At 41.8% G+C, this 16221-nt stretch overlaps 1 protein-coding gene across 2 annotated transcripts in view; it reads left to right on the top strand.

The window, feature by feature from the left end:
* The window catches only part of DPYD (dihydropyrimidine dehydrogenase), a 1571083-nt gene that overhangs the window by 581735 nt on the left and 973127 nt on the right, over window positions 1-16221 (top strand). Inside the window, exon 9 of one of the 2 annotated variants that reach the window (XM_040406866.1) lies at window positions 3349-3410. The exons of the other annotated variant lie outside the window; for it this stretch is intronic. Coding sequence (XP_040262800.1) covers window positions 3349-3395 — 47 coding nt within the window. The 3' untranslated portion in view covers window positions 3396-3410. Of the gene's footprint in view, window positions 1-3348; window positions 3411-16221 lie in introns of those variants that run through there. 2 annotated transcript variants of the gene reach the window in all.

The following is a 16221-nucleotide window of genomic DNA, read 5'->3' as shown; positions in this document are numbered from 1 at the left end:
TTTCTGGAGGTTTGCTACAGTGCATCATTCTGTATTCCAGCCTGGCGAAGCTATGGTCTAGCTCACACGTCAGTGTTTGATCAGTGATTTCCCATCAGCGACTGTGAGCCAACAAGAGAGGAGCCTACACAGACATAAATCCTAATAGAAAGGTTAGCCCCTGTTCTGTGTTTTTGGCTCACAATCACTGATGGAAATCACTGACCAGATACTGACCGAAAAGTCAGTCCACTTGTGACAGAAATACTGGAGATTTGCTGTTATGGCTTTTCATGCAGCAAATCTTCAGCATTGTACAATAACGCACACCGCGAGTCCAAAAACACGGGCACCACCCATGTGCATGGCACATCGCAGTGTGGACCCATTGACTTCAATGGGCCACCGATCAGCAAGATGCAACAAAAGATGGGTCTGTGATCTGCAAGGAAAACCTATCATAGTCAACGGGTCCGCAGCACAGTGGGGAGTGCACACGGCCGGTGCCTGTGTTTTGCGAATCTGCGGTTTGTGGTCCACAACACGGGCACGGCAGTCCCACATTCGTGTGAATGTAACCTAAATACGTTTTAGCCATTGTCCTCCACACACTGCAGAAAGAAATCTGGATCAGAAATTGACCAGTTGTGCAGATTTTTTATCAACATCATATAAATTTCTGCTGAACATTTTCTTTGCAGGTTTTACCCTTTGCAATGCAGAGATTGAAATCTGCATCACAATCGGTAGAGTTTCTGCAAAGAAAGTTGAAACAAAAAAGGCACCATTTCGCGTGATTTTCTCTGCCGAGGATTTCCAGCTGAAACGCTGCATATTATCTGATGCAGAAAACCTGCAGTGTTTCAGTCACGAGTGAACATACCCTTATGGTACATGCACACGGTAGTGTTGCGGATTTTCCATGCAACTTTATCTGCATTTCCACTCCAAATCTGCCGCAAACTGCGTGTGTTACTTGCATTATTTGTCACAGATTTGGACACCGATGTGCCTCTGATCTCACCCCTTCATTGTAATGCTACCTGCGCAAGTGTAGGTGAACGCACATGAGATCCGCACGAATTTCCGCAGTAACACATGCAGTTCTTACTATGAGATTTTCTTGCTTTTTTATTTTTTTTTAACAGAACAAATGCTGCAAAGTGCGAACCCAGCCTAAGCCCACACAACAGATTTTTGGAAAAATATTTTTCTCTTGATTAAACAATTTTTATTATGTTCTATAGATGGCTGTGTGCTTGCTGTCAGTGAATGAGAACACTCCTGTAAGCTGCAAGTCAGAACATAGCTAGTCCTGTGTTTTAGGCCTCATTCACGCAACTGTATTTTTGCTCAGCATCCGATCCGTTTTTTTGCTGATCAGACTCATTCATTTCAATGGGGCAGCAAAAAATGCAGACAGCCTACTGGAGGCTTTTCACATCCGTATGTCCATTCCGTGGCTCCGCAGACAAGAATATGCATTGTTACAGTGGGTCTGCAAAAAAATGGATTTAAAATAGAAGTTATAGGACGTCCTCCGAATTTTTTTGCGGATCCACATTTTGCGGATAGGTTTTTTGATGCAGTTTTGGAAGCCAAAATCAGGAGTGGATCATAAAAGGAGAGAAAGTCTGAAGGACATATACGACTTATACTTTTTTTTTTATTCGCTCTTGGATTTGGCTTCCAAAACTGCATCAGGAAACCTGACCGGGTGGCCGAACCCTAAAATATTACCTATGTACCCAATAATTGTATCCACTTCTCAGCTGAGAGCAGAGCTGGCTATATTCTGACTTGCAGGTTGCACGAGTGTTCTCATTTAGGCTCCTTGCAGACAAGCGTGTCCAGATTAGGTCCGGATGCGTTGTGTCTGCGATCAGGGAAAATCGAGTTTTGACTGCAATTTCATTGCGTTGCTCAGTTTTTTCTGCGCGAGTGCAATAATATATTTTGCACGGGCATGAGAAAAAACGGATTGTGATACCCAGACCCGAACCCGGACTTCTTCACTGAAGTTTGGGTTAGGTGTTCTGTATATTTCATTATTTTTCCTTATAACATGGTTATAACGGAAAATAATAGCATTCTTAATACAGCATGCTTAGTAAACTGTGGCTTTAGGAGTTAAAAAAATTAATAAAAAATAACTCACCTCATCCATTTTCTTCTTTCTTCTTCTTTGAGGACCTGCCAAAGGACCTTTGATGATGTTGAGTGCGGTGACATCAGCGCAGGTCCTGCTGAATGAAGATAGGAGATCCTTCTATCTTCATTTAGCAGGACCTGTGTTGACGTCACCGCGCTCACCACGTCATCAAAGGTCCTTTTGCAGGTCCTAAAAGAAGAAGAAAGAAGACGATGCCGGCTGCGCGATCAAGTGGATGATGTGTTATTTTTTATTTATTTTTTTAACCCCTCATGCCATATTTTAGTAAGCATTCTGTATTAAGAATGCTATTATTTTCCCTTATAACCATAAAATAATACAGTAAATTGACTTTAATGGGGTTGCTCATCCCTATCATCTCCTAGCAACCATGTGTGAAAATCGCACCGCATCCGCACTTGCTTGCGATTTTAACGCAACGCACAAGTGATGGGCGAGGATCATCGCTCATCTGAACAGCCCCATTAAAGTGAATAGGTCCGGATTCAGTGCGGGTGCAATGCGTTCACCTCACGCATTGCACCCGCACGGAATTCTCGCCCGTGGGAAAGGGACCTTAGAGATGAGCGAATCAAATCCAATGAAGTGGAATTTAATCCGAATTTTGAGAATAAATGCGATTCGCAGCCAAGCCGAATTTCCTCGTGCCGCGTGGTAGCAAATCGATTTAATCTGAAATAGTGCGAAAAAAAAAAAAAAAATCATACCGCCGCCGTCTTGAAGATCTTAGCCAAAATCCTGTGCGCGGTGACATATGACGTCACCACACTGGCCGGCGTGATGACCTTATCTCGGACCGCGCAAGATCTTCAAGCAAGATGGCGGCGGCGGCTGGCCCGTCGCGAGCAAATGGAGGCGGTAAGAATGATTTAATTTTTTTTCTGTTCATTTTAAACTGCTTTATTAATCTCAGATGCCGTGATCATGTATGAACGCGGCCTCCGAGGGGTACAATGATGGGGAGCGGGTGCCGCTACTTACAAAAAAAATGCAAAGTTCATTTTTTGTAAAATTCGCGAAGCAGCCGAATAGAATTTTGCAAAAGTTCGCTCATCTCTCATTCACTGACAGCAAGCGCGCAGCCTTCTATAGAACACATTAAAAATGATTCAATCAAGGGAACAAGATGTTTCCAAAAACTGTAGCATGATCAGCAATTTTAATCAAAAGCTCTTTTCTCCTTTACTTCCACGTAGCCCTAATGCACTCCATCAGCCTGGCGCCGGCAAGAGCTGCAGATTGATGGAGCTCTTGGCTCTTTAGCCTCCTCGCAATGTCCGTACAAACATCAGCAGGAATATTGTCTACACCCTTTTGCATCTCTATATCTCGACTCCAGTGAAAAACGACTCTGACGCCTCGCCTCGCCAGCTTTGTCTTCGCATCCTATTTTAGATCTCTGCAGATTTATTTTGTTTAGTGCGGCCAGTAAAACCTTTTGCACTGTTTATTATATATTTTCATGTGAAAATCTTTTTTTCTCCAATAAATACATTGCCTGGCACGCTGTAACTTGTCTGACCTTCTCTGGCTGGCTCCTCTGTCTCTCCTATAATAGCTCCTTTATATTGGAGAGAGATGAGAATGGGCTGAAATGATGACAAATGTCAAGTTTTAAATTGTTAATAGTCCATTTGTCATCCTAAAGGTGATATGTGTCTGCAAACAGAGTATAAATCAAACTTTCAATTATATGCCAATGTATGCTTCATTTGAGGGGATCATACGCAGCCGAGATTTACTGGTAACTGAAAAGTAAAGACGCTCTCAGTTATTAAATACAGATATCGCAGGGGACGTTTTGTTTTGCTGAATAAATACGTTGAAACTATAGACGTAATCTTTTTTTTTTTTTTTCCTCCCCTGGTCCATTTATCAAGCCACATACTGATTTTCCAACTCTATCACATTACAGAAAAGAAAATATTTTTTAGTTTTTTTTGGAAACAGATTATTTTATTTATGTGGCGGTGTGTCTGGCATACATCATGATATATAATTCATATAAAGCAAATGTCTCTCCTTAATAATCCATGTTCCCGTCCCCAGGGTATGAGTGCTGGTGGCGTACGGTATATCAGTAATGCCCTCTAATTTATATACAGGGGATACTGCAGGTGCTGAAAGTCCGCAGAAACAGAGGGGTAAATTTATAATGAGGGTAATATTTGAAATCTGGTTTGCTTATTCATTTCCGTGTGAATTGAATGGGAAAAAGTGTACGTTGTTCTATTGGACTCCCTATATACAGAGGTATTTTGCCATAGAACATACGGATCAAAAGGCAGCATGCGTGCTAGGATTCCACTCTGTACTAAGGAGCCGTAGAGACTCGGGGAGATTTATCAAACTGGTGTGAAGTAGAACTACCCATAGCAACCAATCAGATTCCACCTTTCATTTTTCACAGCTCCTTTGGAAAATGAAAGTCTTTAATTAGAGTATATTAAAAATATAGTGTACAAATGCGACGCAACAACAACCGCCATGGGTTCCTTAAAGTGAACCTTTTTCGTGACGCAGTGAAGCAACAAGGGCACAGGGCACCTTTTAGTGATGTAGTAGATGGTACCCAGGTGTAGGAATGCTAGAGTGGTGTAGGGTGGCCTAAATGTCCCTTAATGTTGGTGCATGTGTCACGGTGCTCCTATCCGGATACGCTGGAACCCAGGCAGAGAAAATAGGGGGAATAATCAAGGGATTTGAAGAAATAAATTGAGTCCAGACCTTGTGATGAAGTTCAATAGCAGCTTTACTTAAATAAACGCTTCTCTAACAGTTTCAGGCTTTGTCTTGGTTCCCAGCAGGTGTTAGCATTAACTCTGGCAGGCAAACAAATTGAACTGTGCAACATCTGTTGCTCTCTGGTTCTGCTTTGCTGACTAGTGTTGAGCATGAATATTCGAATCGCGAATTTTAATCGCAAATATCGCCATTTTGAGAATTTGCAAATATTTACAATATAGTGCTATACAGTATATTCGCATTCACGAATAGTGTTGAATATTCTTATCACAAATTAATCACACATTTATCGTGAATATATTACATTGACGATTTTTGCAATCAAGTGAACAATGACTGGAGATGACGAATTCTCGAATTTGCTAATTGATGGCGAATATTCGGCCAAAAATTTGCCAAATATCGCAAATTCGAATATTGCCTATGCCGCTCATCACTAGTGCTGACAAGCTTACTGTACAACTTTGCTTCTTTCTTTATGCTGCAACATCTCTCTGTAGTCTGTCTCTAGATTAATACCAGGGAATTTATACCTCCTGGCTTCAGAGGCTTCGAGCTTTGGCCTTTGTGTCCAGCAGAGCTGAAGGTGCTCTAGCTGGTTTAGGCAGGACACATCCAGAAGAGACTTGGACCTGCTTCCTTCCCCATGCAGGGGGTACTCTCCACTGACCTCTAACTAAAACCCTCTACTCCTTAGAGGGAGAGAAGAGAATGGAAAGAAGGTTCCATCCTCTGCAAATGTCTGCCATGCTTGCTGCCACCTTCTGGTGAACCAGGTACATTACATGGACAAAAACAGTTGCATAGAAATAGCAATGCACATTGTGGTGGACTGAAATAAATGCATAAGATGACACTGTGTTAGCCCATAGAAGACAGTAGCGGGGTGCAGAGTGGTAATGGCACTCTGGGTCATTACACAAATCTAAAGTGCCAATGTGAATAAGTGACGCCATCAATTATTCACATTGGCACTTTAGATTTGTACCCTATATTTTTAAAATACTCTAATTAAAGGCTAAGTTTTAATTGTGTTGATCTGTGATAATAGTGTCTTTATACACCACTCTTTCCTTGATTGACCCCCTGACGGGAGATTGGTCAGAATTGTGACTTTATGGGCAACTAATCCAGTTCTACTTTACACCAGTTTGATAAATCTCCCCCCTGCATAATCATACGTTTAGGGTACTTTTTTTTTCTGCCACTGTTGTTTGAACTCAGGGGCGTAGCTAGAAATGACTGGGCCCCATAGCAAAAAAATTTTAGGCCCCCTCCCTCCCGTGTCTCCCACCCCCACATACCTCTCGGACCTCGCCGCCACATCCGCAGCTCCTCATGCACTTGCGACGGTTACGCGCAGGACTGAGCACAGACAGTTGGTCACTGGCAACGCATTTGTGCCAGTGTAGGAAATGTATGAATCTAAATGTCTGTGTATTAAAGAAGATTGTTAAATTGTACAGGGGTCTGTAACACAAGAAGGTGAAAGTACATATCGTGGGGTGTGTATGTGTATTAGACAGAAGGTAGGGATATGTATCTTATGTAGTTTGGGTATTAGGGAGAGTAAGGGGTATATATCTAGTGCTGATACACATGTAGGTGAAGAGCCACTCTGACATAATTTGTCTCTTTCATATTATAAGCTCCTCTTATATATAATTTACTTAAAGTTTAATAAGACCCCAATAAGACCTCAGATCACACCTCAGCTCAGACCCCAATATGAATGACCCCCAATCAGACCTCAGATAAGAGCCCCCATGCCTCATAGCAGCCCCCAGTAGCCTCATAGCAGCCCCCAGTAGCCTCTCCATCAGCCCCCAGTGCCTCTCCATCAGCTCCCAGTGCCTCTCACCAGGCCCCAGTGCCTCTCCATCAGCCCCCAGTGCCTCTCACCAGCCCCCAATGACTCTCCATTAGCCCCCAATGCCTCTCCATCAGCCCCCAGTGCCTCTCACCAGCCCCCAGTGCCTCTCCATCAGCCCCGGTGCCTCTCCATCAGCCCCCAATGCCTCTCACTAGCCCCCAGTACCCTCTCCATCAGCCCCCAGTGCCTCTCACCAGCCCCCAGCACCATCTCCATCAGCCCCCAGTGCATCATCCCCGGTATTAAAATCATTGGTGGGCAGTGCACCCCCCATCGGTATTAAAATCATTAGTGGGCAGTGCACCCTCCCCCCGGTATTAAAATCATTGGTGAACAGTGTGCACCCCCCAGAATTAAAATCATTGGTGGGCAGTGTGTCCTCCCCTGTATTAAAATCATTGGTGGGCAGTGTGCCCTCCATTGTATTAAAATCATTGGTGGGCAGTGCGGCCCCCCCCCCCCCCCCCCCCCATGGTCAGTTACTCTGCAGCATACTCACATGCGCTGTGGCCGTCTGGCGCTCCTTCTTCTTGTAACTCGTCACAGGTCTGTGTGGCGCATTGCTTATGCTTATAGCAATGCGCCGCACAGACCTGTGACAAGTTACAAGAAGGAGGAGCGCCCGGCGGCCACAGCGCATGTAAGTATGCTGCAGAGTAACTGACCATGGCAGCCAGGACTTCAGTAGCGTCCTGGCTGCCATGGTAACCGATCGGAGTCCCAGCATTACACTGCTGGGACTCCGATCAGAATTGCCGCTGCCACCAATGAGGGTAGGGGGCCCCTATCACGCCGCCACTCGCACCGCCACTCGAATTATTATTTTTTAAATCCTCAGCCGGCAGCCCGGGCCCCCAGTAGCGTAGGGCCCCATAACCATTGCTATGGCAATCCCTACGCCACTGTTTGAACTGTGAATTTTCCTGGTTCTTTAGCATTCTGATTAAGGGTGGGTTCGCACTAGCGTTATGCCATTCCTTTATAGGTTCAATTTATAATGGAATATAACAGAATGGCCAGACGGAATGCAAAACAAAGGCCTTTAAGAGGCATTCCGTTTTGCTCCGTCCTAATGGAAGTCTATGGGCAAGCATAACAGATCCGTCTGGTTTCCGTTATGCAGGACGGAAAAAAAGTCCTGTCGACAGGACTTTGTTTCCATCCTGCATAACAGAAACCAGACCTAAATCAATAATACATTCTAGAATATAGGCTGCCATAATAATTTCCTGCGTTACTGACAGCAACATGAATAGCTAGGCTTTCCTTCAGCAGTTTTTAGCTTTAGTCACGTATCTCAATACCTTAGTCAAGACTTGCTGGCTCCTGACATCAAGACTTACCTCACAGAACTTCCTCCTATTGGAAGATTAGTAATCCTTTCACCCCTGCTCCAAGGAGGTTGCATCTAGGCAGAGACAAAATGCAGAATAGGCAGGTACCATAATTGTCTCTCTTCATTAATGTGTATGGAAGTTATGGAAACAAGCAAATGGTTGGTTAGCTGTCTTAACATCCAAAGGTCTCAATATAGAGAACAGCCACCTTTTCGTACCGTATCTGTCTGGGTCTAGCTGTAGGTGGTCACCTTCAGTTCCATTCTTCCAATAGGTCTTGGTCTCAGAGGTTGGATCCCCACAGATCAGACATTTACAGGCTTACAGCATATCCTGGAATGAGGCCAAGAGGATTAGATGAGCCATTTGAAATTTCCTTGGAGTCATAGAGTCAAGTGATCTCTCCAGAACAAGCATTGGAGGATATATTAAAGTGCATGCTACCCTACAGCCACCGACAAAGAGTTAGGAGGACAAGTGTGTATGTGGGTTGACCCATTAGATTAGTGTTATTGATATACCCTAATGCAAATGCAGTTTATGCAACAAATAATATCACCGCTACCTTTACAGCATCTGATTTGCACATGAACTCCCATTAGATACCTTTAGTTATGATTAGATAAGTAGTGCAGAAGACCAGTTAGGAGTAAGTAGATTAAATATAAAGTAAATGAGCCCTAATTCGCTTTTATATTTAGATGAAAAGGTATATAAAATGCAGCGCATCCTCAAGCCAGTCGATTAATTATTTCGAAGGTGTACCAGTGGAATTAAAATTGTAATTTCCTATTTTGGCATAAATCTATTTCATCATGTTGGCACAAAGTTAGAAACCGTACTTTAAGATCTCACATTCAGCATGAGATGATTAGAATTGATCGCTAGATACAGACTGTTGGAGGCAGGAGCTATTGTATTGCATTTTGTTAACTCCTGATGTTCCCAAAGAGTGCTGAAAAATCCACATGGTGGAAAAATAGAATCTAAAATACATATAGCAATATGACCAGTTCAGTGGTATAAGGTAAATATATGTACAGAAATGCAATCAGGTTTAAGGATATTGCCATTGCAGGTTTTTAACTTTATCCACATCCAGATGGTCTGCTGCCAGGGTGGGCATGTGCACCTTTTGCTGTGGTTAAAGTGACCCTGGTAATCTAGACTTCTGTCAGGGATCGAACCGGGAGACTCTGGCGTCCTAGGCTGTAGCCTTGCTCACTACATCACAGAGCTTCCTGGACAGTTTCTGTTACTTTTTGAACCACTTCTATGACCTGAATTTTCCTGCTTTTGGTTTGACCAATCAGATCTGTGTACGCCCTATTTAAGGAAGACCATGTCACTTCCTCCCTTGCCAGATTATTGATCTATCTCAGCCGTAGTCTTGCTTCAGCCTCTCAGTATTTGTCTGCTAACCTGCTCGTGTACTGAACTCTGCCTCCATCGACGACTCTCCTGCCTCATCCTGAATCCTTGTACCTGCCATCTCGTGTACCGAACTCTGCCTCCATTGACTACTGCCTGACTACTCTCTTGCCTTCCTTGTTCTTTGGCACTCATCTACCACGTGGACCTTATCGGGTCCATTGAGCCACCGCCATTCCTGCATATCGGGATCATTCATCCATTCCGTTTCCGTGCTCCCGTGTTCCTGTGTCGCTGCCATTGGACTCCTTCCCCTCTTTGAGTAACCTCTACAAGCAATTGGTCTTGCTGAAATATACAAGGCCTTTCCTGAAAGAGACATTGTCTGGATGGGAGAATATGTGCCTTTCTAGATGTTAAAGCTGCTCATGCCATAGGCACTAATGCAACTCCATATCATCAGAGATGCTGGCATTTGAAGTGTGCTGATAAGAAGCTGGACAGTTCCTCTCCTCTTGAGTCAGCAGCACACGGTGTCAGTGGTTTAAAAAAAAATCCCATTTTGAATCAACTGACCACAGAACAGTTTTCCATTTTGTCTCATTCTGTTTTAATTGAGCTTTGGCTCAGAGAAGACGGCAAACTGTGTTCCCAAACAATGCTTTCTGAAAGTTCCTGAGCCCATGCAGTGATTTCCAGTACAGAATCATGTCTGTTTTCCACCTGAGGGCCCGTAAATCATGAGCATCCAATATTAAAGTCAGCCTTGTCCCTTGTGCACATGGATTTCTTCAGATTTCCTGAATCTTTTGATGATATCATATACTGTAGATGGTGGGATATTCAAAGGCTTCCCAATTTTAAATTGAGAAATTTATTGTGTGAAATTGTTCTACAATTATTAGATGCATTTTTTGCAGATTAATAAACATCTTTGCTTCTGAAAGAATTAATCTTTTTAACATGATCTTTTACACCAAATTGCTCCTCCAGCTGAGTGAAGTATTCAAAAATGTGATTCGGCTGGTTAGCCAAATTTTTCAAATAAATTCACTTTAAAAAGGTAGAGCTTTTTTTGTAAGTAGTGGGTGCAAAGACAAGGAACAGCGACCCATCATTGTACCCCTCAGATGCCGCATTCATGCATGATCAAGGCATCTGATAGCAATAATCGGTTTTAAAATAAAAAAGTAATAAATTAAATTCTTACCTCATCCATTTACTCGCGACGGGCCAGCCGCCATCTTGATTAACCCCTTTGTGACCAGCCTGTTTTGGGGCTTACTGACCAAGCGTTTTTTCTTCCTTTTTTCATCGTCACGTTCCAAGAGCTATAACTTTTTTATTTTTCCATTTATATAGCCTAATGAGGGCTTGTTTTTTTGCGGGAAAAGTTTTAGCTTTTAATGGCACCATTTTAGGGTACACATAACTTTCTGATTAACTTTTATTATCTCTTTCTGGGAGGAAGATGGGACAAACTGCAATACTGCTACTGCATTCTTACATTATAAATTTTACAGAGTACATTTTTCGGTATAAATAACATAATATCTCTGTGTCGATTACAGTGATACCAAATACATATAGTTTTTTTTACATTTTACTACTTTTTTGCAATAAAATCCCCTTTTTTTTTAAAAGAATTGCCACTTCCCAAGACCAGTAACTTATTTTTTTTTCTTTCTATGGAGTCGTGTGAGGGCTTGATTTTGCAGGACGACTTGTATTTTTTATTAGTATCATTTTGGAGTAAATGGCGCTTTTTGATCGCTTGTTATTACGTTCAGCACTTTACATGCGGCGTATTCCATTGCCTACGGCATGTAAAGTGTTAAACAGCCCAGATCAGCACTCCTGCCAGTCCAGGCTGTTAGAGCAGGGCTGCGGCTCTCATGTGAGAGCCGGGTCCCCGCTGCACGGGGGACCCGTGCAGCGCTTAGACTGGGCCGCCGTAAAAAAAAAACGGCAGCCCAGCCTAAAGCCCCTTAGTGACCTCCGAAAAAACTTGTATGGGTGGTCACTAAGGGGTTAAAAATCTAGCACAAAATCTTGTCACCACGCACAGGGTTTCATGCAAGACCTTAAATCAAAATGACAGCGGCCAGCCCCTTGTGAGCTAATGGATGAGGTAAGTATGATTTTCTTTTGTTTTTTACACAATTTCATTTAAAATCGATTCGCTTTAACGAAGCATGAGGAAATTCGGCTTCGCAGCGATTCTAATTTTCCCTGAAATTCGCTCAACACTAATTAGTATCACTTACTTTTTCCTCCTGTTTGTTGCCCCTGACCCAACTTTTTTAAATATTGCTGCTAACAGGTTCAAAATTAGTTTTTTTTCATGAAATGGTAAAATGTCTCACTTCCAACATCTGATATGTGTTATATAATCTATTGTGAATAAAATATGGGTCTTTGAGATGCACAAGTTATTGCATTTTGTTTTTATTCACATTTATTTACATTTTACACAATTGCCCAACTTTTTTGGAATTGAGCTTCTACATCTTGAAGTTTTATTGAAAGTTTTCTAGCAGAATTCACTATGCCAATATTTTAAAACAAGTAGTATTTTAGGTTCTACCACATAGTCTCGAATCCCGCCACTTCTCTACCTCCCCTTGACACCAGGGCCAAGACTAAGAAATGACTTTAAACAGCCACTGGGATGAGGGTATGTTTAACCTGACAAATGACAATGTAAATTCGCCTGACACTCTTATCAATCCAAGCCTTTCAGGCGGAAACAATAAATGTGAATAAGATATGTTTTGTATTATAGGTCAGATGACATGTAGTGAAAAGAAAAAAGACGTTAATTATTACCTTTTTATGAAAAATGCGCTGATGATAGGTTTTCAGTTGAAAATGTGCATTTATAGACATATGAATAGAGCTCACACTTTTTTTTTTCCCATTTGCTTGGCATCATTGTTAATGCTTAGCGATGGTTTACCTGAAATGATCTGAAGTGCAGCGTAGGTGGGGATGATATGTGCATAATTACATAGCAATCTCTAAAGCATGCATTTAGCACTTCAGAATTCTAAAATGATGCTGGAGAAGAATTTGAAGTTTGAAGAAAAGTTGAAAGAGGTGTGAACTATGAGAGTCTTCTTTCATTGTCGCAGTGTTTGAAGGAGCATGTGATTGGTTAATATTGAAGGGGGTCATCGTTATAGAAACAGTTTACACCTGCATACTTTCCATAAACAATGCTAAGCACTTTATCTTTTGTACTAAACGTTTAAACTTTGTGTCTAACAGCTGTAAGAAAAAAAGTCCAAAGTGCTTAACAAGGAGGTACTGTACTGTTAATCTGACATGCATGTATAAAATCTAAAGCATTGCATCTGAAACATTAAGAGATGTTAGAGAATATAAGTCAAACCTGACATTGGAAATTATTTCTATCTATCTATCTATCTATCTATCTATCTATCTATCTATCTATCTATCTATCTAGTAGAGATGTCAACCTCCTGGCACTCTGGAAGTTGTCGCTTGGAGTCGGGTTCCCACCCCGTATAGTAATGAAATAGAAAAACTCCAGCTCTGTGTGTCAAATGATATTCTGTTTATTTGAGGTGTGGTGTCAAAATGTGACGTTTCGGCCTGGGTGGCCTTTATCAAACCACTGCCGCTGTTAAGTAGTGCGCCAGACTGCGCTGCGCTTTTCAGGTAATGGCGTGTGGACAATAAATGGCAGGATTTCTGGCACAGGGCCTCAATAAAGAAGCTTTATTAGTTGAGGCAGGTCAAGTATTTTCTAAACAACCTATTCCGCTGAGTAGTACTGACATAACCACTGGCTTTAGAAATTTAAGTAAAACCTACAAACAATATTTCCGCTCATGGTGGGAAATAGTAAGTCTAGAAACATACATTACCCAAGGCATTGTGTATAGGGGCCTTAGGAACCCCTTGAGACCCAATAACCACATTGAGGATCCAGAATTTATTAAGAGCTGGGATAATGTGATGACTGAAAATTCGCTTAGGTTGATGCAATATATGGTCGAATACGAAAAACGATATCTGGAACGTGTATCTGAACAACTCACTCAGGAACTTAAAGAAATACCTTTAACCAGCAGCCTGATTTAAAAAATCAGGAAATTGAACTACAAAATTGTTTGGAAAATCTCAAAACTGAGATCAAAGAAAGGAAACATCGTAAATACATACGGGATAAATTAGATTTTGAGACAGACCATATATGTTCCTGGAAAAATAAGAATAATATTCAGACCAGGAGAACAAAATATACTGATTACTCTGAATCAGAGACTTCTGGTACAGAGACTACGAGTGTGACTGGTCCGAATAATATTGGGACCAAGAGAAAAATTTGATATAACAGATATCGTAATTCGAAAAAAACAATAAACCCAGAAGCATGCACAACCCAAATACAAAGCGGTCAATCCTCAAACAGTGTTGGCCCCTCTTTATTTACATCAGCATTAATAGATGGACATCCATCATCCAGTGGGGGTCAAAAAACTCCCAGTATGAACTTGTTGAGGAGTGCCACTACAGTTACTACAACAAGGACAGATCAGATACCGCCTGTGGATCCTACAACAAGTGGATTGTCATTAACAATGCCTATGGGACAATTTCCCACAAATCCATCTGCCATGCCATCAATAGCCCCCCTTTTTTTAGGCCAACCAGGGGTGCAGTTAAGGGACAGGGAGAAATGGGCTTATTCAACCAAATAATACAGCAGAAAAAGGCAGTTTCCGGTCTGGAAGGAAATGAGATACAGTCCCAAAAAGAGTTGGTTTCCTGTGATGGGGTTGGCAGCACGACGGTGTATGATATGCCGAGTACAACTCAGGTTATAAAGCTATCTTCTAAAAATTTCACGAAGTCACAAATTGACTTATTATGTAGGGGCCTCACATTTACACCAGTACCACAGTGTGGTTAATTTAATTGGGTTAAAGATATAAATCTTTTTGAACGCAAACTTGCACTTCATAAACAGCACTTGAGTTTCACACAGGATTCACATAAATGAATTCAGAAGGAACAGAAGGCACTTCAAACCTTGGAGAGCCTATATGCGGAAAGCGAAGGTATCTGTACTGCATTTGAACCCCCACTAACTGACTTGAAACCTAGATCTAAATGGACTCCAGCGTTTTCTCAGTATAAAACCATAGAGACCTTTGTGGACATGGTTACTGAGGAGATCAGAACTGTTAAAATAAATAAACTGGGTAGTTCCATTAACCTTGGGAGTGAAGAATTACCTGCCCTGGAATCTCTCAAAAAAAGGATAATGAGATTGTGATTAAGTCAAGCGATAAAGGGGGGAACATAGTGATACAAAACCGTATCGACTATGAACTGATGGTGGAAAGATTATTGAGTGACAATAAAGTCTATGAGATCTTGGACGAGAATCCTACAGACAAGTACCTTGCGGAACTGCATGTAATTTTAAAAGAGGCCAGGGATGGTCATTTAATCTCTAAAGAAGAATATGATTTCCTGTTTAATAAACACCCCACCATTGCAACTTTCTATGCACTTCCAAAAGTGCATAAGAATAGGGTCCCAATACCGGATAGACCCATATTATCTGGAAATGATGCACTTACTCAGCGTGCTAGTGAATATGTTGACATGTTATTAAGGCCTTTTGTCACGGTTTTACCATCCTATATAAAGGACACTAATGATGTATTATCACAGATAAATAATGTCACTTTATCGAAATCCACTTTTTTGGCCAGCCTCGATATCGAGGCCTTGTATACTAATATTGAGCACAATTTAGGTATTCAGGCGGTAAAATCCTTTCTGTACACTAAAAGCTCGTCTTTCTATGCACATAATGAATTTGTTTTGCGGTTACTACAATTTGTTCTCACGCACAATTATTTTTTATGTAATGGCACTTATTTTGACTAGATAAATGGGACCGCAATGGGTACACCCTGTGCACCAACCTTTGCAAATGTATTTCTTGGGTGGTGGGAGGATAAAATTGTTTTTTCTGAGGCCTTGGATCTGTACACAAAGCATATAAGTTACTGGGGTAGATGTATCGATGATGTTCTGCTGTTCTGGGAGGGGGAGAGGGTATGTTTCCATGAATTTGTGGATAAACTTAAAATAATGATATTGGAATGCATTTCACGTTTGAAATTCATCCAAATCAAATCAATTTTCTGGATCTTAAAATACAGAAGGATGAAAACGGACAGATCCAGACAGATATTTATCGCAAGCCCACATAAACTAACAGTTTTCTTCACTGGTCGAGCTGGCATCCAACTGCCCTGAAAAATGGTATACCGTTTGGGCAGTATTTACGTGCCAGAAGAAATTGCTCGACGGATGAGCTGTTTAAAATTCAAGCAGATGACCTATATAGACGATTTTGTGCTAGGGATACCCTCGGAAAGCTCTAAAAAGAGCCTATAACTGAGTGAGGGACACTAGGAGGGATACCCTCCTAAATTGTGGGGACATTCCCTCTGGGACCTGCCAGGACAGCAGAACTATTCGATGTATAGGCACTTTTGACAGCCATCATCATCTCATGACTAACATCTTGAGAAAGTACTGTAAAATACTCACGAGTGATCCGGATCTGCGCCAGGTGCTGCCGCCCCATCCAAGTGTTATGTTCAGACGGGGACCAAATTTGAAGGACCAATTGGTACATAGTTTTCTCCCTAAGATTTGACAGGATAATAGCACATGGTTAAAATCTAAGG

Source organism: Bufo bufo, chromosome 9 (genome assembly GCF_905171765.1).
Source record: "Bufo bufo chromosome 9, aBufBuf1.1, whole genome shotgun sequence".
Classification (NCBI taxonomy): Eukaryota; Metazoa; Chordata; class Amphibia; order Anura; family Bufonidae; genus Bufo; species Bufo bufo.
The sequence above is the reverse complement of the archived record's forward strand: the minus strand, read 5'-3'. Positions and strand labels throughout refer to the sequence as shown.